This window comes from Rhea pennata, chromosome 32 (genome assembly GCF_028389875.1).
Source record: "Rhea pennata isolate bPtePen1 chromosome 32, bPtePen1.pri, whole genome shotgun sequence".
NCBI classification, from domain to species: domain Eukaryota; kingdom Metazoa; phylum Chordata; class Aves; order Rheiformes; family Rheidae; genus Rhea; species Rhea pennata.
The window spans coordinates 1098999-1120507 of record NC_084694.1 but is presented as its reverse complement, the minus strand read 5'-3'; the positions used below and the strand labels follow the sequence as shown (position 1 = coordinate 1120507).

The following is a 21509-nucleotide window of genomic DNA, read 5'->3' as shown; positions in this document are numbered from 1 at the left end:
GAGAGGGCGAAGGGGGTTTTTTTGGGGGGAGGGGGGGGAACCTCATGTGTTTGCCCCCCCCACCCCCCCCCCGAAAGTCACCCGCCGCGGTGGCACCGGCGTGGAGGAGGAGGAGGAGGAGGAGGAAGGGGTGGGGTCGACGGTCCCCGGGGCCGGTTATACCACGGTGCCGCTGGGCGAGGCGCCGTTCTGCGAGGCCAGGCTCTGCGAAAAGGGAAGGCGCCGGGGCGGTGGGCGCGGGACGGCCCCCGCGTGTGTGTCCCTCCCCCCCCCCCAAAACACACACCCACCCACCACCCCTGCGGAGGGGGGGTGGGGGGAGCACCCCAAAACGCCCCCCCTGCCGCGTGGGGCCGTCACCGGCCGCGCGTTAGGGGGGGGGCTCGGGCACAGCGAGCCTCCGCCGGCCCCTCCGAGGACGCCCAATTCCCGGCGCGGCGCGGGAGCGCGCCGTGTCCACCCCCCCCCCACCCCCAAACTCTGTCCCCCCCCCCCCACCGTGCCCCCCCCCCCACACCCGCTCTACTCACGCCTTTGCCCGGCCTGGCCCAGGTGCAGATGAGCCCCTCCTGGCAGGCGGTGATGATGCAGTCCTCGAGGAAGAGGAGGACGGTGAGGCGCTCGTGGGCGATCTTCTTGCACACCAGCGGCTCCAGCAGTGGCACCTCGTGGATGCGGGGGCACAGCGCGGTGCCCCAGCACCTTGGCCGTATCCAGCTTGCCCTTGGGAGCGGCGGCGTTGAGCTTCTCGCTGCTCTTGCTGATGTTGCCCAAGCTGTGGTAGCGCTTGTGCTCCTTCTCGCCGGCGCGTTCCCGGCGCTCCTGCAGCGTCAGCGTGGCGAATTTGCCGATGCTGAAGGGGGCGGCGGCGGTGCCGGCGGCGGTGCCGGCGCCGTCGGGCGCCGCGGGGCTCTTGGCGGCGCCCGTCACGGCGGGGTGCGGCAGGCTGTTGGAGCGCGACAGCGAGCGCAGGCAGCCCCGCGCCGCCGTCGCCGCCCGCCGCGGGGCTTGCCGCCGGGCGCGGGCAGGCCGGCGCCGAAGGTGTTGGTGAGGGTGCGGGCTCGGGAGAGGGGCGGGTGCGGGTAGAGCACGTCCTCGGTGAGGTCCCACAGGCAGAACTGGGTGTCCTGGCCGGCCGAGCCGAAGCGGTAGGTGACGGAGGGGCTGCTGCGGGTGCTGTGCTTGGAGAGGCGGGAGAGGGTGCTGCTGGCTCGCACCCGGCCGAAGCGCGGCGGCGGCGCCTCGGCGGCATCGTCGTCGCTGCCGCTCAGCTCCGCCGCCGCCTCCTCGTCCTCCACGCCGCCCGTGAAAGGGTCGAAGGCCACGGCGTTGACCCACGACTTGTGGCCGTGACCGCGGGCCACCACGCGGCCCTCGGCGAAAGACCACACGGTCACCAGGTCGTCCTCGCCGCCCGTCACCACGTAGCGCCCGTCGGGGCTCCAGCACACGCACAGCAACCCCCCGAAATAGCTCTTCATCATGCCCTGCAGCAGCATGGAGTCGAAGTGGAAGACGCGCAGGCAGCCGTCCTGGCTGACGCAGGCCAGGTAGCGGCCGTCGGGCGAGAAGGCGAATTCGTTGAGGGCGCCCTCGCCCACCGCCCACTTCACCAGCGGGTTGCGGGCGCTCTTGCTCTTGCAGGCGAGAGACGCTGAAGCCTTCGCCCTGCTTGAGCAGGCTGTACTGGGGCGGCGCCGAGCCGCACGGGTGCTCCACGTTGTACAGGTAGAGGTGGCCGCTGGCGTGCGAGGCCAGGAAGAGGCTCTCCGTCTCCGGGATCCCACTTGAGGAAGGTGACTTTCGTCTTGTCGATGAGCCGCTGGAGCGGGGAGGGAGGGAGAGAGGCGGGGGGGGGGGGGGGGGGGGAAACCCACGGCACCGGGTGGGAATCGTGGCCGGAGGCTTCTCCGGAGGCTTTTTTTGGTTTCTCCCTCTGTGTCCCGATTGCGCCTGTCGCTGCCCGCCAGCCCCGAGAGGGTAAAGCCAAGTCCCGGGACAACCCTCTCCCGAGGCTTCAAGGGGGCGTCTCGGAGCGGCGCCGGGCTCCGGAGGGACGCGGGGGCTCCGCCAAGCGCAAGCACGGAGCCTCCCCGCGTGGCTCAAAACGAAGCCACACACGAACACGGACAGTGTCCGTCCGTCCATTCCCCCTCTTGCCCTTCGGGAAATAATTTGGATATTCGACGGCTCTTCGGCCCTGCTGTTACGGGAAGGCAAATCCGCTCCCGAGGGAGAACGCGGCTTCGCTCGGCGCCGGAAAAAGGCCGCGGCGACACCAGCAGCCGAGGAAGCCCAGCGACACTCGGGGCCCGCGGCTCCGCGACGCCGTTCCGCACCCGGAAAGGGGGACGGAAGGGAAAGAAGGGGCAGCGTAGGGGGGTCCCCTCAGCAGGCAGCTCGGCCGTTAACGCGGCGGGGGGCAGACAGAGGGGGCGAGGGGGGTCTCACCTCCTCGTTAAAGAGCTTGCTCGTGTCCTTCTTGACGAGGTCGAGGTACTGGACCTGCCCGGCCGAGAAGCCCACGAGCAGGGCCGATGCTGTCGGAGGCGGCGGTGAACTGGTTGAAGTCGTGGCACGTGGGCTGGGTGCCCCTTGTAGATGCGCTTGTCGATGGGCTTGTTGAGGTCGAGGCACTGCGGGGAGCGGGGGCAACGTCACCCCCACCCCCCCTCCGCCCCGGCAAGCTTCCCGCCGAAGGAAAAGCCCCTCTGAGAAGCCCTTCGGATTTCGGCGGAGAGCGGCGACGCGCCGGCGTCCCCGTAGCAAACGGGAGAACCCGTTCCGGGGTCCCAAATCCGCCCCCCCATCATCCGTCTCCACCCGGTCGGGCCCCGGCGCTGCTCGCTCGCATCCACCTCGACGTTCCCGGTTTCCCGTCTCTCGCACAGCGTTCCCGGCCCCGTTTTCCCCTTCCCACCCCAAAATCTCTCTAGGGTTCCCCCCCCCCCACCCCGTCTCCCCTCACCTGCCGGTTCCCCCCTCCCTCCCTGTTAACCCCAGCTCGACCGGTGCCCCCGTCCCCCACCATGGTCTCGGGGCTCCCGTCAGCCCCCCCTCCGCTCCGTTCCTTGTCCGTCACCGGATCCCTGGTCCCGTCCTCCTTGTCACCCGCTATCGGTGGCCCGTTACCGGCCCTGGTGGCCCCCGTTACCGGCCCTCATTCGTCCCCAGTGGCCTCATTCCCAGCTGGCTACGGCACCCACCAGCCCCGATGCCCCCGTTACCGGCTCCGGTTCCCTCGTTACCGGCTGCTGCTCCCGCCAGGCCCGGTGGTCCCGTTACCTCCGGCCTGTCACACCAGCAGCCCCCGGTAGCCTCGTTTCACGTCCCTCCCCGCCCCCCCCAGCCCCACGACTCCCGTTATCTCCCGTGCCCGGTGCCGCCGTTACCCGCAGCTCCGCGAGATCGCGGTGCCCCCGTCGCCCCCCACCTCCCCCTCCCCGAGGTGGTCCCGGTGCCGCCGTTACCCGCCGGCTCCCGCGCCCGCCGGGCCCGGTGCCCCCGTAGAAGTAGAGCTCGCGGCCGAGGTTGAAGCAGACGCGGCTCCGCTCGGCCGCCTCGCCGGGCTCCTCGGCGGCGGCGGCGGCGGCGGGGGGCAGCGCGAGCCGCACCATGGAGAGCCGCACGGGTGGCAACGCGGCGGGCGGCGGCGGGGCCCGGCGCGGCGGCGGCAGCGGCGGCGACAGCGGCGGTGGGGCCGGCGGGCGGCGCGGCGGCGGGCGGGGAAGGCCCCGGGGCGGCGGCGGCGGCGGCGCGGGCCCGCGGCTCGGGACCCGGCGGCGCCAGGAGCCGGTACGAGCCCTCGCGAGTCCGGAACTGGCTCTTGAGCTCGTGCGGCTGCGCCGGGAGCGCCGCGGGCCCGTCCGCCGCCGCCCCGGGGCCCGCCGCCGCCGCCGCCATCTTCCCGCCGGAAGGCGGTCGCCCGCGCCGGCCGGAAGCGAACCCCGCCCTTAGCAACCGCCTCCCTAGCAACCCGCTGAGTCACGCGCGCGCGGGCCCCGCCCCCGGCCACCTCCCCTCCCAAGCCCCGCCCCGCCGGCCGGTGGGTGGGGGAACAGGCGAGGCCACGCCCCCCTCCCGAGGGGTGGGGCCTGGTTGGGGGCGGGGCCAGAGCAAACTGGCTGGGGGCGGGGCCTGGCTGGGGGCGGGGCCAGAGCAAACTGGCTGGGGGCGGGGCCCGGCTGGGGGGCGGGGCCAGGGCAAGTTGCAAGGAGACGCCAGGGCGCCACGGGGGGGGGGGGGGCGTAAGGGTGCGATGGGGGCCATGGAGGGGGCCCGGGGGGCCCATGGGTGCTGGGGGGCAGTGGGTGCCACAGGGGGACGATGGGGGGCCCCAGAGGGCCTATGGGTGCTGGGGGGGCAGTGGGTGCCACAGGGGGACGATGGGGGGGCCCCAGAGGGCCTACGGGTGCTGGGGGGGGCAGTGGGTGCCACAGGGGGACGATGGGGCGCCCCAGAGGGCCTATGGGTGCTGGGGGGGCAGTGGGTGCCACAGGGAGGCCTGGGGGGCAATGAAGGGCCTGTAGGTGCCATAGAGTGGCTATGGGACTGCTTTTGGGGGGGGCCCCAAGGGGGCCTATGGGTGCTTTGGGGGACACAGAGGGCAACGGGGGGCCTGTGGGTGCAATGGAGGGGACCCTGAGGGGCTGATGGGTGCTGCAGGGGGGCATGGGGGGGCAAAAGAGGGGTACCGAGCGGGTGCTGGGGAGGGGCTGCCGGGGTGCCATCGAGGGGTAGTAGGGTGCACGGCGGGGGGGGGGCATAGGGTGCCATTAGGGCACCTGGGGTACTGGGGGGGGGGGGGCAGAAAGGGTACATGGGGTGCCCCAGACCCCCCCACAGTGGGGTTGTCAATGAAGGTGGTGCTTGGGGGGGGGGGTCAAGGGTGGCCCCCCACCCCAAAATGAGACGAGGCGCCGAGGAGCTGTTCTCACCCCCTTTATTTAGAAAAAGCCCCCCCCAGGGTGGGGGAGCCGGTGGGGGGGGGGAGGGGAGAGTCACCCTCCCCCCAGCACCCTCCCCCCTTCCCCCCCACCCCCCACCCCCAGCTCAGCCCTCCGCCGGCCCCTCGGGCACCTCGGGCCCCCCCTGGGGCGCCTCGGGGGCCGGGAGGTCGGGGGGCTGGGTGCCGGGGGGGGCGGGCTCCGCGGGGGGGCTGCTGCTGGCCGCCGCCTCCTCCGGGGGGGTCCCCCGCTTGCGGCACCTCCGCGCCCTTGGGGGGCTCCTGGAGAAAATTTGGGGGGGGGAGGATTAGAGGCACCAAGGATGGGTGTGTTGGCGGGGGTGGGGGTAACGCCCCGCACCTTACTGGGTGCTACTGGGTGGGGGGGGGGGTCCGTACCTTGGTGGGTGCCGGGGGGGGGGTCGAGGCCGGCGTCGAGCAGGGAGCCGTCGCCCCCGGAGCTCTCCTCATCCTCCTGCACGCTGATGAAGATGGGGGGGGGCTCGAGGTCGGGGCCCTCGTCGCGGAAGTCGGGGGGCTCCTCGGCTGGGGGGGGCGGGCGCCCCGGCGCTGACCCCCCCCCGGGGGCGGCCGCCGCCGCCGCCGCCTCCTCCTCGCCCGGGCGCTTGGCACCCTTGTCCTGGGAAGGGGGGAAATGGGGTGCGTGAACCGCTGGCACCCCAAAACCCCAGGGTGGGGGATGGGGGTGCTCCGTAACCCCCCCACACCTCCGTTCTCGGGTGCCCCAGACCCCTATCTCGGCTCTGACACCCCCAGGATGGGCAGCGGGGGGCTCAAGAGCCCCCCAGCTTGGTTCCGACACCCTTGACGTAGATATTGGGGTGCTCAGCGCCCTCCTCCAGCCCCCCCCCATCTCAGATTGGGCCCCCCAGGAAGAGTTTTGGGGTGCTCAGGGGACCCCAGACCCCCCCCCCCAAACTCCAACACCCTGGGATTGGTATTAGGGTGCTCAGGGCCCCTCCAGGCTCCCCCCCGCCTCGGCTTGGCCGTCACCCCAACCCCCTGTGGGGTGGGGGTGGGGGGGGCTGCGCGGTGCCCCCCGCGGCGCCCCCCCCCCCGCTCACCTCCTCGGGGGGCTGCGGCTCCTTGGCCTCGGGCTCCTGCTTGGCGCTGGCCTCCAGGATGGCCATGGTGGAGAGCGGCACGTGGGCTTGCTGGGGGGGGGGCAGGGTGAGCAGGGCGCCCCGGGGCAGGCTGGGAGCCGCTCACGCCAACCCCAGGGCATGCTGGGAGCCACTCACAGCCAACACCAGGGCATGCTGGGAGCCGCTCACTGCCAACACCAGTGCTCCCAGGGCATGCTGGGAGCCGCTCACAAGCCAACCCCAGTGCTCCCAGGGCACGCTGGGAGCCGCTCACACACCAACACCAGGGCATGCTGGGAGCCACTCACGCCAACCCCAGGGCATGCTGGGAGCCACTCACGCCAACCCCAGTGCTCCCAGGGCATGGTGGGAGCCGCTCCTGCCAACCCCAGGGCATGCTGGGAGCCGCTCACAGCCAACCCCAGTGCTCCCAGGGCATGCTGGGAGCCGCTCACGCCAACACCAGTGCTCCCAGGGCATGCTCGGAGCCGCTCACGACCCAACCCCAGGGCATGCTGGGAGCCGCTCACGCCAACCCCAGTGCTCCCAGGGCACGCTGGGAGCCGCTCACACCAACACCAGGGCATGCTGGGAGCCACTCACGGCCAACCCCAGTGCTCCCAGGGCATGCTGGGAGCCGCTCCTGCCAACCCCAGTGCTCCCGGGGCATGCTGGGAGCCGCTCACACCAACCCCAAAGCATGCTGGGAGGCGCTCCCGCCCCCCGCAGGGCATGCTGGGAGGCGCCCCCCGCCCCCCGCAGGGCATGCTGGGAGCGCTCCCGCCAGCCGCAGGGCATGCTGGGAGGCGCTCCCGCCCCCCGCAGGGCATGCTGGGAGGCGCCCCCCGCCCCCCGCAGGGCATGCTGGGAGGCGCCCCCGCCCCCCGCAGGGCATGCTGGGAGGCGCCCCCGCCCCCGCAGGGCATGCTGGGAGGCGCCCCCCGCCCCCCGCAGGGCATGCTGGGAGGCGGGCGGCGGCGCCCACCTGGTGCGGGGGTGAAGGAGCGGACGTGGGCCAGCAGCGGCTCGCGCAGCTCCGGGCACTTCTCGAAGACGGCGGCGAGCTGGGGCGGGGGGCAGCTGCAGCACCACCTGGAACGACTGCGGCTTCGTCCGCTGGCAGCACTTGATGAAGCCTTCCCACACCTTGGGGTACTTCCACACCTGCGGGACGGACGGACGGACGGACGGACGGACGGGTGGGCGGACGTCCCCGTGATGGGACGCCGGGGTGGACAGATGGACGCGCTGAGCCGGGGGAGGGACAGCCGGGTGGACCGAGGGACACGCTGAGCCGGGGGAGGGACAGCCAGATGGACCGAGGGACACGCGGATGGACCGAGGGACACCCCGAGGGACAGATGGACGTGCCGAGCCCTTGTAAGGGACACCTAGAGATGCTGAGGCCGGGACAGAGGCGCTGAGTCCAGGAAGGACGCCCAGAGGTGTCACGTTGGATGGACACGCCAAACCCGCGAAGGGACGCGGAGAGACACCAGGACAGACGGACGCAGGCGACCCGGAGATGCTGGGACGGACGGACAGATGGACAGACGGCCGTGCCACGCCCGGGAAGGGCCACCCAGAGCCACCGGGGCTGGGACACACACACCAAGCCCAGGATGGGACACCAGGAGACACCAGGGCTGGGACAGATGGACACACCAAGCCTAGGATGGGACACCCAGAGACACAGGGCTCCGGGGATGGACAGACAGACAGCCACATGGAGCTCAGGAAAGCCAGAGATACCGGGACTCAGACAGACGCGTCAAGCCTGGGAAGGGGCCACCTAGAGTCACCAGTGCTGTCACCGATGACCACATCAAGCCCAGGAAGGGACACTTGGAAACACCAAGGCCAGGACAGGCGGCCGGATGGACAGACAGCCAGCCGGACGGACAGCCAGCCGGCCGCTCCCACCTGCTTCATGATGAGGCGGGAGAGGATGTTCATGACGAAGCCGCCGAGGCGGGGGTACATGGTGAGCGACTGGATGACGGTGCGCATGAGCAGCATGGGCAGCGGGCTCTGCTCCATCAGCTGCTGCATCACCACCGCCAGCACCTCCGAGGTGTAGACGTTCCTCTCGGCGAAGCAGAGGTTGGTGGCTGTGGGGGGGGGGGGGGGGGAGAGGGAAGAGGGGGGCAAAGGTGTCACCAGGGGGACACGGCGTCACCGCGGAGGTGGTGGTTGGCGGGGGGGGGGGGACGGGACAGGGCTGAACGCGCGGAGGGTTCAGCACCGCCGCTCACCTTTGATGATGGACTTCATGTCGCACTTGGAGGAGTCGATGTTGTGCAGGGCGATGAGCAGCTCGCCGGGGTTTAGCGGGGACACGGCCGAGGTGCCCTCGCCTGCGGGAGGGGACACGGGGGGGGAGGTGACACCGCTGGGAGGGGGGGGACAGTCCCTGCTCCTCGCCCGTTTGTGGTGTGTACCCATCCCGTTGCCCTTGCCAGCAGGTGTGGGGTCTTCATCGCTTTGGGCACCAAAATTGTCCCCAGGGAGGCCCTGTGTCCCCACAGCAGGCACCAGGACCGTCCCCAGGGAGGTCCCATGTCCTACGTCCCCACAGTGGGCACTAGGGCCACCCCCAGGGAGATTGTGCCCTGTGTCTCCCTAGCGAGCAACAGGGTTGTCCCCAGGAAGTTCCTGAGTCCCCAACAGCAGGAACCAGAACCATCCCCAGAGAGGTCTCCTGTCCCATGACCCCAGAGAAGGCCCTGCGACTGTCCCCAGGGAGGCCCCACGTCCCCACAGCAGCCCTGGGGACTGTCCCCAGGGAGGCCCCACGTCCCTACCATGCTGTGTGCCCAGCAGGCGGTTGAAAACCTCCTTCACCACGATGGGGTTCAGCTTGATGAGCTTGGGCAGAGCCTGGATCACCTCTTTCTGCAGCAGAGGAAGAAAAGCCCTCAGCCAACGCCAGGCCAGACCCCAGGAGGGGGAAACTGAGGCACGGCAGCCTCAAGCAGCCCTATCTCAGGTGCTCAAAGGGACCCGCCTTGACCCGCTCCTACCTTCTCCAGCCCGTTGAGGACGGGGATGAGGAACCGCACGTCCGGCAGCCTCTTGTGATAGAGATCGCGGACGCGTTTCACCAGCTCCGGCGAGGGGGGCACTGCGAGGAAGACGGTGGCCCGTCAGACCCGGGCTCACGCGCGTGCTCGGAGCCGTACAGAGCTTGGGAGATACCTTTATCCGTGAGGCTGTGGAGGCAGCGCGTCACCAGCGTCTCGGCTCCCTTGGGACAGTTCTCCACCAGCAGCAGGAGCTCCGGGGAGTTCATGCCCATGCCACGGATCTGGGAAGGCGCCCGAGGTGGCGTGAGGAGGCCACCAGAGCGTGGAGGAGGCCACCAGAGCGTGGAGGAGGCCACCAGAGCCTCTTCTCCCACTGCTGTGACCAGGCCAAGCTCCTCAGCAGAGCGCAAGGAGACCTCCAGAGCCCCTTCTCCCACCACCACGCCCAGGTCAAGCCCCTCACCATGGGCCAAGCTCTCCGTAAGCCCCACACTGCAGGCTAAACGCAACACCCTGAGCTCCTACAGCTCCGGTGTCCCTTTCCCGGTCCCCAACTCACGGGCAGCAGGTCTCACCGGCTGCTCGATGACCCGCAGGACGGTGCGCTTGATGTCGGCAATGGCCTCGGTGTACACGGACGCCAACTCGTGGATGAGCTTGTGGTTGTGCGGCAGCAGGGCCAGGTAGAGGTACAGGCACTGCTTGATGGTCTCCTCCGTCCAGGGAGCGGCCACCTCTGCGGGACGGCAAAGCTCAGGGCCGGGGACGCGGCAGAGGAGCTCAGCGACCCCCGTGATCCCCGCGTCGATCCCGAGGGAAGACGGAGCTGCGCTGCCGGCGCCCCCAACGCAAGTCGTTGCCAGCACGGAGCCGCCGGCCACGAGAAGAACCCAAAGAGCTGCTCGAGACGAGGGCCACCTCTTTCCCCGGTGCCCAAAGCGCCCGCACCCGTGTCCTTGTCCGCCCCGAAGAGCACCGACGGAGGATTAGGGTGCACCAGGAGCTGCAGGTAGTTGAGGGCGAATTTCTCCACGTACTCCCTCAGCTGGTCCTTCTCGTACATGCGCTTGATGAAGAGCAAGGCCTGCTGGCGAACCTGCGAGGAGGCGGCCGCGGCGTCACCAGACGCCCGAGCGAGGGGACGCCCGCCCTCGGCCGCCTCGGGGACGGGGACGGGGACGCGCCCCGAGGCGCTGGCGCCCGGCCTCGGCGCCCTTCACCTTGTCCTTCTCGTGGGAGCTGAGGTCGAGGAGGACGTGCAGGTACTGGAACTGCCTGGAGGGTCTCTTGAAGATCAGGTCACGCAGCGTGGACATGCCGAGGTAGGTGCGGCTCTGCGAGGGGACGCCCGTGAGCAAGGACAGGGCACCCGTGTCCCCCCGCCCCCGGGAGGAACCCACGTGCCCTCCCCGGGGACCCACCTCGTCCTCGCAGTATTTCCGGATGACTTCGAGGGCGCTCTCGGTGATCAGCGGCGCCTCCAGCACCACTTTGGTGAAAATCCTGCCGACAAACGGCCCCCCCCCCCCGCCCCGCCGCGTCACCCCCGAGCCGCGGCCGTCCCCAGGGAGGGACACGAGAGTTTTCGTGCAGCTCCCCCACCCCACCCCGAGCTGCCGGCCACGGACGGTCTCTATCGCGGCGGAAAGGCCGTTTGGGGGCACCGTTTGGAGGACGTTAGTAGCCACGAGCGCGGCTGAAGAGCCCCGGCTGCTCCCACGCGGGCGACGGTGCCCTTCCTCCCGGGGACAGCGAGCGCGCGGGAAGCCGCCGGCGGCTCCGCGACGCCCTCCCTACCCGTCCTTTTGATCCGGTTTCTCCTGCAGGCCGGAGAGGAGGCCGATGAGGCACTCGTCGTAGTGGTCGAGGCTGCCGGAGGGATAGCGGCTCAGGTAAGCGTTGTACTCCTGGAAGAGCCAGGCAAAAGCCAGGTCCAGGCGGCCGCGGATGTCGTCGAGGACGAAGGCCAACACCTCGCTCTTCAGGGGCACCTCGAACTGCGTCACCAGGGAGGCCAGGATCTTCACGCGGGCCTGCGGGGCACGGGCGGCAGCCGTGAGCGCCGGGCCAACTTGGGGGGGGGGGGGGGGGCCGTGGGCCCTCTCGCCAGGCCCGGCGGCGCAGCGTCGGGGCGCTCACCTGGGCGGCCCCGCTGCAGGCCACGGCCCGCTCGGAGCGCAGGATGCGCTTGACGGCGCCCAGCTTCAGCTTCTCCATCTGCATGTCGCTCAGCGGTTTGATCACGTCGCCCAGGCGGAAAACCTTCTTGCGCCCGCCAGCGCCGGCCAGCCTGGAACGGGAAAAAAAAAGAGCCGGGCGCGAGCTCCTTCCCTCGCTCCGTTCGGCCCGCGGGTTCGCCGCCACGGCGCTCACCTGGGCTGCGTGGCGGGGATGATGGGTTCGGGGCGCCGCTTGGTCTGCGGGGCTTCCTCCTCCAGCAGGTTGGCGGCAGAGCCCTGGGCACCCAGCACGGAGATGGCCTGGCCTTGGGACAGGGCCGAGAGGCGCCGTTTGATCACCACGCTCTCCGGCTTGGCCATTTTCTCCTCCTTCGGCTCTTCCTTGAGGTGTTTCGTTTGCTCCACGCCTAGTTGGGGGGGAAAGGGGGGACACAAGCGGGAGCTCATTCAATGCCGCGCGGCCGCGAAGCGGGCAGGATCGCCCCAAAACCGCCAGCGGCGGGGCTCGGGGGCGGCAGGGAGATCCCCCCGTCGGGAGCTTCCGAACGCACCCGGGCCGAGCCCCGCCGCCGTCATCTGCGTGGCCATGAGCCGGGAGAGGTGTTTGATCTGCGCCTCGGTGCCGGCGGACTCCACGGGGGTGTAGGTGGCTTGGAAGGAGGCGGGCATGGTCTCGGGCAGGTACACCATGCTGATGAGCACCTGGGGTGGTGGTGGTGGGGGGGGGAGAACACACCACGTTGGGCCTACGGGCTGTCCCTTGCACAGGGACAGCCACGCTGGGGGTCAAATGTGCCCCCGAGTCACCTGCCAGCGCAACCCCCCCTCCATGAGGGACAAGCATCTCCCTCTGGTTCTGCTCACCAGGTTGGCGACGTTTTCGGGCGTCAGCAGGGGCTGCAGGAACTCGGCTGTGATGTCCGTGTCCGACTGGGTGCTGCCCTGGCCAGATGTTTTGGGTGCCGGCACCGCTACCTGCTCCAGGTCCTTGTCCTCATCGTCCTCGCCCAAGGGTGGCTCTGCAGCGAGCCCCAGGTGAGGCTCCAGCCCAGCTCCAGGCCTGGGCTGGGGGCCACCACCCAGCCACAGTGTCCCTGGAGGGGCGGGGGGGACCCCTGAGAGGGACTGGGATGGCCCAGGGGGCTGTTTTGTCACCATCCATTCCCAGTGTCCCCAGGAGGGATCGGGAAGCCCTGCGGTGGTGCTGGGAGGACCCCAGGAGTTGTTCCGCCACCCCCTGTCCTTGCTGTCCCCCAGAGGACACTGGGAGGACACAGGATGTCCCAGGAGGAACCATTCTGCCAACACCCTCTCCAGTGGCCCCAGGAGGACTCCAGCAATGACAGTTCTGCCACTCCTTGTCCCCAGTGGCCTCAAGAGGGCACGGGAACGACCCTGTGAGGAGCTGCTCTGCCACCACCCATCTCTCAGTCCCTAGGAGGGCACGGGAGGGACCCCAGGAGAGCCTGTTCTGCCACCCCCTGTCCCCAGTGTCCCCAAGGGGGAATTAGGAGGCCACCAGAGAGGAGCCCTTCCACCCTACGGGGGCCAGCGGCTCCCGGAACGCCACCAGGGAGGCGGCAGCCCCGCGCCGCCCCAGCTCACCGATCTTCATCTTCTTGAGGGCGGCGTCGGGCTCGTCGCGGGGCCGCTTGCGGACGTCGCGGGGGTTGGGCATGCTGCGGGCGATCTCGGCCTGCTGGGTGCCCAGGTCCACCAGGAGGGTGGTGATCTGGGGCTGGAAGTCGCCCGAGGACGGGTGCCGCAGGACGCTCAGCAGGTGCAGCTTGAGGTTCTTGCGCACGCTGCTCACCTGCGACTTGGCCAGGGTGGGCGGCAGGTTCGCTGCGGAGGGGCGAATGGCGTGAGAGCCCGGACGCCTGGGTCCGCGGCCCTGGGTGGGGGGGGTGGGAAGGCAGCCCAGGGCACCCCGGGGTGTGGATGGGAGGTGATCACAGAGGCATCGGGACGCCTGGGTCCTCCACCCTGCTGCTGGAGGTGGCCAAGGCACTGGGTCCTCAGTCCGGATGGGAGGTGGGATGGGGACAGGGAGACCCAGGACACCTGGATCCTCAGTCCAGATGGGAGGTGGGGGGACATGGAGACCCAGGACACCTGGATCCTCAGTCCAGATGGGAGGTGGGACGGGGACATGGGGACCCAGGACATGTGGATCCTCTGTCTGGATGGGAGGTGAGTGGTGGACCTGGAGACCCAGGACACCTGGATCCTCAGTCCGGATGGGAGGTGGGATGAGGACACAGGGACCCAGGACACCTGGATCCTCAGTCCGGATGGGAGGTGGGACGGGGACATGGAGACCCAGGACACCTGGATCCTCAGTCCGGATGGGAGGTGGGATGGGGACACAGGGACCCAGGACACCTGGATCCTCAGTCTGGATGGGAGGTGGGATGGGGACACAGGGACCCAGGACACCTGGATCCTCAGTCCGGATGGGAGGTGGGATGGGGCACGGAGACCCAGGACACCTGGATCCTCAGTCCAGATGGGAGGTGGGGTGGGGACACGGGGACCCAGGACACCTGGATCCTCAGTCCGGATGGGAGGTGGGATGGGGACACAGGGACCCAGGACACCTGGATCCTCAGTCCAGATGGGAGGTGGGATGAGGACACAGGGACCCAGGACACCTGGATCCTCAGTCCGGATGGGAGGTGGGATGAGGACACAGGGACCCAGGACACCTGGATCCTCAGTCCGGATGGGAGGTGGGATGGGGACACAGGGACCCAGGACACCTGGATCCTCAGTCTGGATGGGAGGTGGGATGGGGACACAGGGACCCAGGACACCTGGATCCTCAGTCCGGATGGGAGGTGGGATGGGGACACAGGGACCCAGGACACCTGGATCCTCAGTCCGGATGGGAGGTGGGATGGGGACACAGGGACCCAGGACACCTGGATCCTCAGTCTGGATGGGAGGTGGGATGGGGACACAGGGACCCAGGACACCTGGATCCTCAGTCCGGATGGGAGGTGGGATGGGGCACGGAGACCCAGGACACCTGGATCCTCAGTCCGGATGGGAGGTGGGATGAGGACACAGGGACCCAGGACACCTGGATCCTCAGTCCGGATGGGAGGTGGGATGGGGACACAGGGACCCAGGACACCTGGATCCTCAGTCTGGATGGGAGGTGGGATGGGGACACAGGGACCCAGGACACCTGGATCCTCAGTCTGGATGGGAGGTGGGATGGGGACACAGGGACCCAGGACGCCTGGATCCTCAGTCTGGATGGGAGGTGGGATGAGGACACAGGGACCCAGGACACCTGGATCCTCAGTCCGGATGGGAGGTGGGATGGGGACACGGGGACCCAGGACACCTGGATCCTCAGTCCAGATGGGAGGTGGGGTGGGGACACAGGGACCCAGGACGCCTGGGCCCTTGGCCTGGCTGTTAGCAAGTGTGGCAACACTCCGGAGAGATGCAAGACGCGGACCCGGGAGCACTGTGGGGACCCCAGGACACCCTGGGGGCCAGAAAAGGCCACACAAATGAGGCTAAAGAGGACCAAGGACCTGCAGTTCATTAACGCAGACAGGGTGGGGTACAGGGGGTGCTGAGGGTGGCACCCAGCGGGTGCAGGGTGCTGGGGGGAAGCCCTGGTTACCGTGCAGGGTCTCGTAGGCCTGGATAACCTCCGCCATGAACATGGGCCGCTGGCGGGCGATGGTGGCCAGGGAGCCCAGGGCCGCCGTGAGGTTGATGCTGGAGATGGCCGGGTGCACCATGAACTTGAGGAGCTGCTCCAGGGCGGCCTTGCCCTCCTCCCACAGCACGTCTGCGGGGACCAGGGGGACTCTCAGCGGGCGCCGCGGCGAGGAAACTCCCCACCGCGTCGTCGTGCCCGGAACTCACTGTACTTGATGTACGGGTGGTCCTTGGGGATACGCTCGAGGCTGATGTCGTTCTCGTGGCGTTTGGGCACGTCCGAGTCGGGCATGCGGGGCGACAGGGTGATGATGAGCCCCTCGACGAACTTGATGGCGTGCGTGCGGATGCCGTCGTTGTCCGAGTCGAGGAGGAGGATGATGTCGCTGGCCATGGCCGACACCATCTCCCAGCAGGCCTCCTGCAGCTCGCTGATCACCTTGGACTTCACCATCCACTGCGGGGGCGGCGTGGGGTGGGGGGAGGGTCAATGCTTCGCCCCCGGGGGAGGTCCTCCCCCACCTTCGGCAGCCTGCCGGGGGGCTGCTGGGGGTGGGGGGCTCACCTGCAAGGCCACCTTGTAGAGCTGGGTCATGGTGAGGATGGCTTTCTTCACCACGTTCACGTTCTCGTCCTTCAGCAGCATGTTCAGGTTGGCGATGAGCTTCAGGAGCAGCTCGATGTCCCGCTTGCTGGCGGGGGGGACACAAGGTGGGACGGGGGCAACGGGGAAACCGAGGCAGCAAACGAGGGGCGTGGCTGTACGGTCGTGACGGGAGGGGAAAGGGACCGCGCAAGGCCACCACTGCCACGTCCCCCATCCCGCTCCTCTCCTCGTGGTGCAAACCCAGCCTGTAAACTCGCCCCTCTGGGCCCCCGCACCCAGGCACCCGCGGGGAGCAAACCCCCTCCACGAGCGGGATTTGGGGGGGGGGTGGGTCACTGCACCCTCCCCCCCCCAACACCTCACGCCGCTGCTACGTCCTTACCAGGCCTCCTCGATGAAGCCCACCACGAATTTCCGCACCTCAATGGACTTGTCAGCCTGGAAAGCGATGATCTCCTGGGGAGGGAGGGATTTGGGGGGAGGGTGCTCAGGGCCAGCCGGCAGACCCTGCCAACCCCGTCTCCCGTGGGTGCCCCCGCACCGGGCACCCTTCAGGTTGGAGCTTCCCGCTCAAAGCCGGCAGCGCTCACGTCCAAAAAGTTGTCCAGCAGCGTGGGGTCCTTGTTGATGATCAGCTCCTGCACCTGGGGAGGGACAAAGCAGCGCTGCGAGGTGGGGACAGGCCACGGTGGCCTTGGGGACAGACACCTTCCCCCTTCGCTCCCTCCACGTCCCCCAGCCCCGCAGCAAGGATCAAACCCCACCAGCGTGGCGCTGAAAGGCCCGGAGAGAGGGGAGAAGGGAGCAGGCCTCCCCCCGGGGGGCAATGTTTGGCTGGAAAGTGGGTGCTGAGCACCCACATTTCCTCCTGCCTGTGTTCTCCAGGCAGGACAGGCCAACGTACAGCGCCGCAGGAGGTGCTGGACACCCAAATCTCCTCTCGCCTGTCTCCCCTGGGCCACGGGGCGACGTTTGGCCTTAAAGCGGGTGCTGAGCACCCAAATTTCCTCCTGCTTTGTGTTCCCCAGCCTGCATGGGGCAGCACCTGGCCCCAAAGTGGGTGCTAAGCACCCAAATAGCCTCCTGTGTCTGTCTCCCAGTCTGGACGGGGCAACATCTGGCTCCAAACCAGGTGCTGGGCACTCAGGTTGCTTCCTGCCCGCATCCCCTAGCCAGGATGGAGAAATATTTGGCCTTCAAGAGGGTTCAGAGCACCCAAATCTCCTCTTGCCAGCGTCCCCCTAGGCCAGACGGGGCAACGCCTGCCCTTAAAGCGGGTGCTGAGCACCCAAGTCTCCCCCAGCCTGCTCACCTGCTTGAGGATGTTGATTTTGGAGTCGTTGCTGATCAAGGCAGCTTGGTTCAGGAGATCCACAACCTGCCCAAAGAGGAGAGGGGAGATCCGTGAGCCCGGAGCCGAGGCGCGTCACCCCACAGGGCGCTGCTTCCGTCCCCCCAATCCCCGACCCCAATCCTGCCGCCGGGGGAACCATGGGAGAACGGGGACGGCGACGGGGACGGGGACAGCCCTGGCTCGGCTCACCGGACGTGCCCCGGGCACTGGGCCGAGGCCGGGCAAACTCGTTAGTCAGGGCCAACTCCGGCTCCGCGGCCGGAGCGTCCCGTGCTGCCCCCGCTCCAGGCCACTGCGGCCGCATGTCACTCCCCACCTGGGGACGCCCCCACTCTCCGTCCCGCGAGGACGACGTGGCCAAACCCTCGCGAGGGCAAAGCGGCCCCAGGCCGGATCCCTGCGGGGACACGGTGGCCCTGAGGCTGATCCCCGCGGGGACACGGTGGCCCCAGGCCGGATCCCCGTGGGGACACGGTGGCCCCAGGCCGGATCCCCGCGGGGACACGGTGGCCCCAGGCCGGATCCCTGCGGGGACACGGTGGCCCTGAGGCTGATCCCCGCGGGGACACGGTGGCCCCAGGCCGGATCCCTGCGGGGACACGGTGGCCCTGAGGCCGATCCCTGCGGGGACACGGTGGCCCCAGGCTGGATCCCTGCGGGGACACGGTGGCCCTGAGGCCGATCCCTGCGGGGACACGGTGGCCCCAGGCTGGATCCCTGCGGGGACACGGTGGCCCTGAGGCCGATCCCTGCGGGGACACGGTGGCCCCAGGCTGGATCCCTGCGGGGACACGATGGCCCCAGGCCAGATCCCCGGGGGGACACGGTGGCCCCAGGCCAGATCCCTGCGGGGACACGGTGGCCCCAGGCCAGATCCCCGGGGGGACACGGTGGCCCCAGGCCGGATCCCTGTGGGGACACGGTGGCCCTGAGGCCGATCCCTGCGGGGACACGGTGGCCCCAGGCCAGATCCCCGGGGGGACACGGTGGCCCTGAGGCCAATCCCTGTGGGGACACGGTGGCCCCGAGGCCAATCCCTGTGGGGACACGGTGGCCCCAGGCCGGATCCCCGGGGGGACACGGTGGCCCCGAGGCCAATCCCTGTGGGGACACGGTGGCCCCGAGGCCAATCCCTGCGGGGACACGGTGGCTCCAACGCCAAACCTCCGGGGGACACCACGGCCCTAGGCCAGCTCCCTGTGAGGACGACACAGCCCCAGGCTGGATCCCCCCCGAGGACGCCGCGGTCCCGACCCAATCCTGATCCGCACGAGGGCCCCGCGGCCCCCACGGGGACGCCACGGCCCCGAGGCGGGTCCCCGCGAGGACGCCGGGGCCCCGATCCCCACAAGGACGCCGGGGCCCGAGGTGGGTCCCCGCAAGGACGCCGGGGCCCCGAGGCGGGTCCCCGCAAGGACGCCGGGGCCCCGATCCCCACGAGGACGCCAGGGCCCCGAGGCGGGTCCCTGCGAGGACGCCGGGGCCCCAATTCCCACAAGGACACCGGGGTCCCGAGGCGGGTCCCCGTGAGGAGGACACTGGGGCCCCGAGGCGGGTCCCCGCGAGGACACCGGGGCCCCGATCCCCACAAGGACGCCGGGGCCCGAGGCAGGTCCCCACGAGGACGCTGGGGCCCCGACCCCCACGAGGACGCCGGGGTCCCGAGGCGGGTCCCTGCGAGGATGTCGGGGCCCCGATTCCCACAAGGACACCGGGGTCCCGAGGTGGGTCCCCGCGAGGACACCCGGGCCCCGACCCCCACGAGGACGCCGGGCCCCGAGGCGGGTCCCTGCGAGGATGTCGGGGCCCCGATTCCCACAAGGACACCGGGGTCCCGAGGCGGGTCCCCGCGAGGACACCAGGGCCCCGACCCCCACGAGGACGCCGGGCCCCGAGGCGGGTCCCTGCGAGGATGTCGGGGCCCCGATTCCCACAAGGACACCGGGGTCCCGAGGCGGGTCCCCGCGAGGACACCAGGGCCCCGATCCCCGCGAGGACGTTGCGGCCCCGAACCAGGTCCCCATGCGGCCCCTGAGCCAGGTCCCGGCGCGGCGCCCGAGGCGGGTGCCCACGTGGCGCCCGAGCTGGGTGCCCCCGCGGCCCCTGAGCCGGGTGCCGGCGCGGCGCCCGAGCCGGGTGCCCGCGCGGCCCCCGAGCCGGGTGCCCGCACGGCCCCCGAGCCGGGTCCCAGCACGGCGCCCGAGACGGGTGCCCGCGCGGCACCCGAGCCGGGTGCCCGAGCCGGGTGCCGGCGCGGCCGCCGCCGCGGCGCCCCCCGGGCCCCGCACGCACCCGCTCCGAGGTGCTCATGCTGTCGATGCCGCCGCACTCCTCCTCGGCGAAGAACTGCGAGGCCACGCTCATGCGGGCGTTGGGGCCGTCGGCGCTCGAGCCCGCCATGGCGCCGCCGCGCCCCGCTCGCCCCCTCGCTGCCGGGCGAGCGGGGCGTCAGCGCTGACACCCCCCCCCCCCCCGCCATCCATACCGCCCCCCCGGACCCACATACGACCCCCTTTTGCCTTCCCCACACCGGCGCCCCGGCCTCCTTGCTGAACCCTCCCGGCTCTGCCAGCGTCCCTCTATACCTCCCGTCACCTATACGCTCTCCGGCAGCGCCCCAGGCTTAATCCTGCCCCCCTCTTACACTATAGGGCCCCCTCGTATAGCCTGAGCACTCAAAGCCCCTACATGGCCCCCGGATGCCCTATACGTCTCCCCCATATTCCTGCCAATCTAGGCCCCTACGCAGCATCTGCTCTCACTTTTGCTGGCCCCTATAGAGTCCCAGGTTGCCCTTATATGCTTCCCCCATATTCCTGCCAATCCAGGACCCCACACAGCATCTGCTCTCACTTTCGCTGGCCCCTATAGAGTCCCAGGATGCCCTTACATGCCTCCCCCATATTCCTGCCAATTCAGGCCCCTTCGCAGCACCTCTTCACACCTATCCTGGCCCCTATAGAGTGCCCTGCCACCGTGTATCCCCCGCCCCCAACACTCACCCTATATATTTCAACACAACCTCAGTTCCTGCAGAGCCTCCTGCCCGCACACGCAGCCCAAGACCCTATAGAGCACCATGCCTCTATAGTGTCTATAGAGCCTTACGGGTTCTCCACCCCTCTATAGAGCCCATTTCCCACGCAGCCTCTGGCCATGAGGGGCCTCCCACCCTCACATACTGCTCAGGACCCTATAGAGCCTCTTCCCCACGGACTCCTGCCCCTATAGAGTTTCCTGCCTCCCCGCAGTTCACCCCACTGTACTTCCTCTGACCCTACAGAGCCCTATCTCCCACATGGCCCCTTTCCCTACAAACCTTCCCAGCCCCACAGACTGCCCAGGGCCCTATAGAGCCTCTTGCCCATATGCCCCCATCCCTATAGACACCTTATAGCTCCTCCAGCCCCTTATAGGACATTCACCTCCCTATTCCAGTCCCTCAGGCCCCTATAGAGTCCACTCCCCACATATATCCTATCCCTACACATCCTCTGCTCTAAACACTGCCCAAGACCTTAAAGGGACGCCTCCCTCACATACCCTCAATCCTATAGACCCCAACGTCTCTATAGGGCCTCCAGCCCCCACACACTGCCCAGGGCCCTATAGAGCCTCCTGCCCACATACCCCACCCCTATAGAGCCTCCCAGCCCAATAGGGCCTTCCCCCCCCTCCCCGGGGAGCCCCATCTCCCACACAACCCTCAGCCCTACAGACCCTCAAGCAACTACACATGGCCCAGAGCCCTATGGAACCGCTCACAACGTATCCCACAGCCCTATAGGAGCCTATAGCCCCTCCTCCCACAGCCCTATAGGGCCTCCACTCTTCTATAGTGCCCCAGCTCCCACACATCCCTTGCCACTACCGACCTTCCTGCCACCAGTCGCGGCCCAAGGCCCTACAGAGCCCTCCCCCACACACACCCACACCCCTATAGGAGCCTATAGCCCCTCCCACAGCCCTATGGGGCCTCCGTTCTCCTCTGGAGCCCCATCTCCCGCATACTCCTTGACCCCTATCGACTCTCCTCCCCCACAGCCTCAGGGCCCTACAGAGCCCTTCCCCCCCACACCCGCCCCCCTATAGGAGCCTATAGCTCCCCCTACACAGCCCCATAGGGCCTCCACCCCCCCAGGGAGCCCCATCTCCCACACTGCCCATAGCCCTACGCAGCCTCCCGCCGCCACACGCTGCCCGGGGCCCTCCCGACGCCCCTATAGGCCCCTATAGGCGCCCCCATCCCCCCTCACCGCCGCTCGCGCGCTCGGCGGCCTCCGCGCGCCACCGCGCACGCGCCGTGACGTCAGGCGAGAGCGCCGCGCGCGCGCGCGCGCGCGCGCTGCCCGCTGGGAGCTGTAGGCCGGAGAGGGCGGGGCCGGGGGAGGGAGGCCACGCCCCCCTCTCCGTGGGAGGCGGGGCGCGGCGCCTCGCGCACGCGCAGGAGGGTGCGGAGGGGGGGGGCGGCCGTGCGCGTGGGTGTGCAACCGCGGGGGACCGCGTGCACGCGGGTGTGCAAAGAAAGAACCCCGAGGCCCCCGAGCGCATGAGTGTGCGCGAGCCGGGAATCCCCTGTGCACGTGGGTGTGCAAACACTGGGGGGG

General features: G+C 69.6%; 2 protein-coding genes across 2 annotated transcripts; both read right to left on the bottom strand.

Moving 5' to 3' along the window:
• Window positions 1-64: 64 nt before the first annotated feature.
• Window positions 65-3640, bottom strand: DMWD (DM1 locus, WD repeat containing). The gene is given in 7 exon segments (XM_062598288.1): window positions 65-204; window positions 531-695; window positions 697-996; window positions 999-1646; window positions 1648-1822; window positions 2452-2636; window positions 3471-3640. Coding segments are annotated over 7 exon segments (1668 nt in total). The 5' UTR covers window positions 3618-3640; the 3' UTR covers window positions 65-156.
• Window positions 3641-4928: 1288 nt separating this feature from the next.
• SYMPK (symplekin scaffold protein) lies at window positions 4929-20145 on the bottom strand. The gene is given in 28 exon segments (XM_062598256.1): window positions 4929-5227; window positions 5345-5585; window positions 6031-6131; window positions 7049-7127; window positions 7129-7215; window positions 7975-8162; window positions 8307-8408; window positions 8856-8946; window positions 9075-9175; window positions 9250-9358; window positions 9653-9813; window positions 10026-10173; window positions 10298-10411; window positions 10499-10580; window positions 10875-11110; window positions 11217-11367; window positions 11451-11664; window positions 11809-11959; window positions 12122-12276; window positions 12863-13102; window positions 14901-15071; window positions 15149-15398; window positions 15507-15633; window positions 15931-16004; window positions 16139-16192; window positions 16861-16926; window positions 19195-19331; window positions 19905-20145. Coding segments are annotated over 27 exon segments (3828 nt in total). The 5' UTR covers window positions 19303-19331; window positions 19905-20145; the 3' UTR covers window positions 4929-5000.
• Between the last annotated feature and the right edge of the window lie 1364 nt (window positions 20146-21509).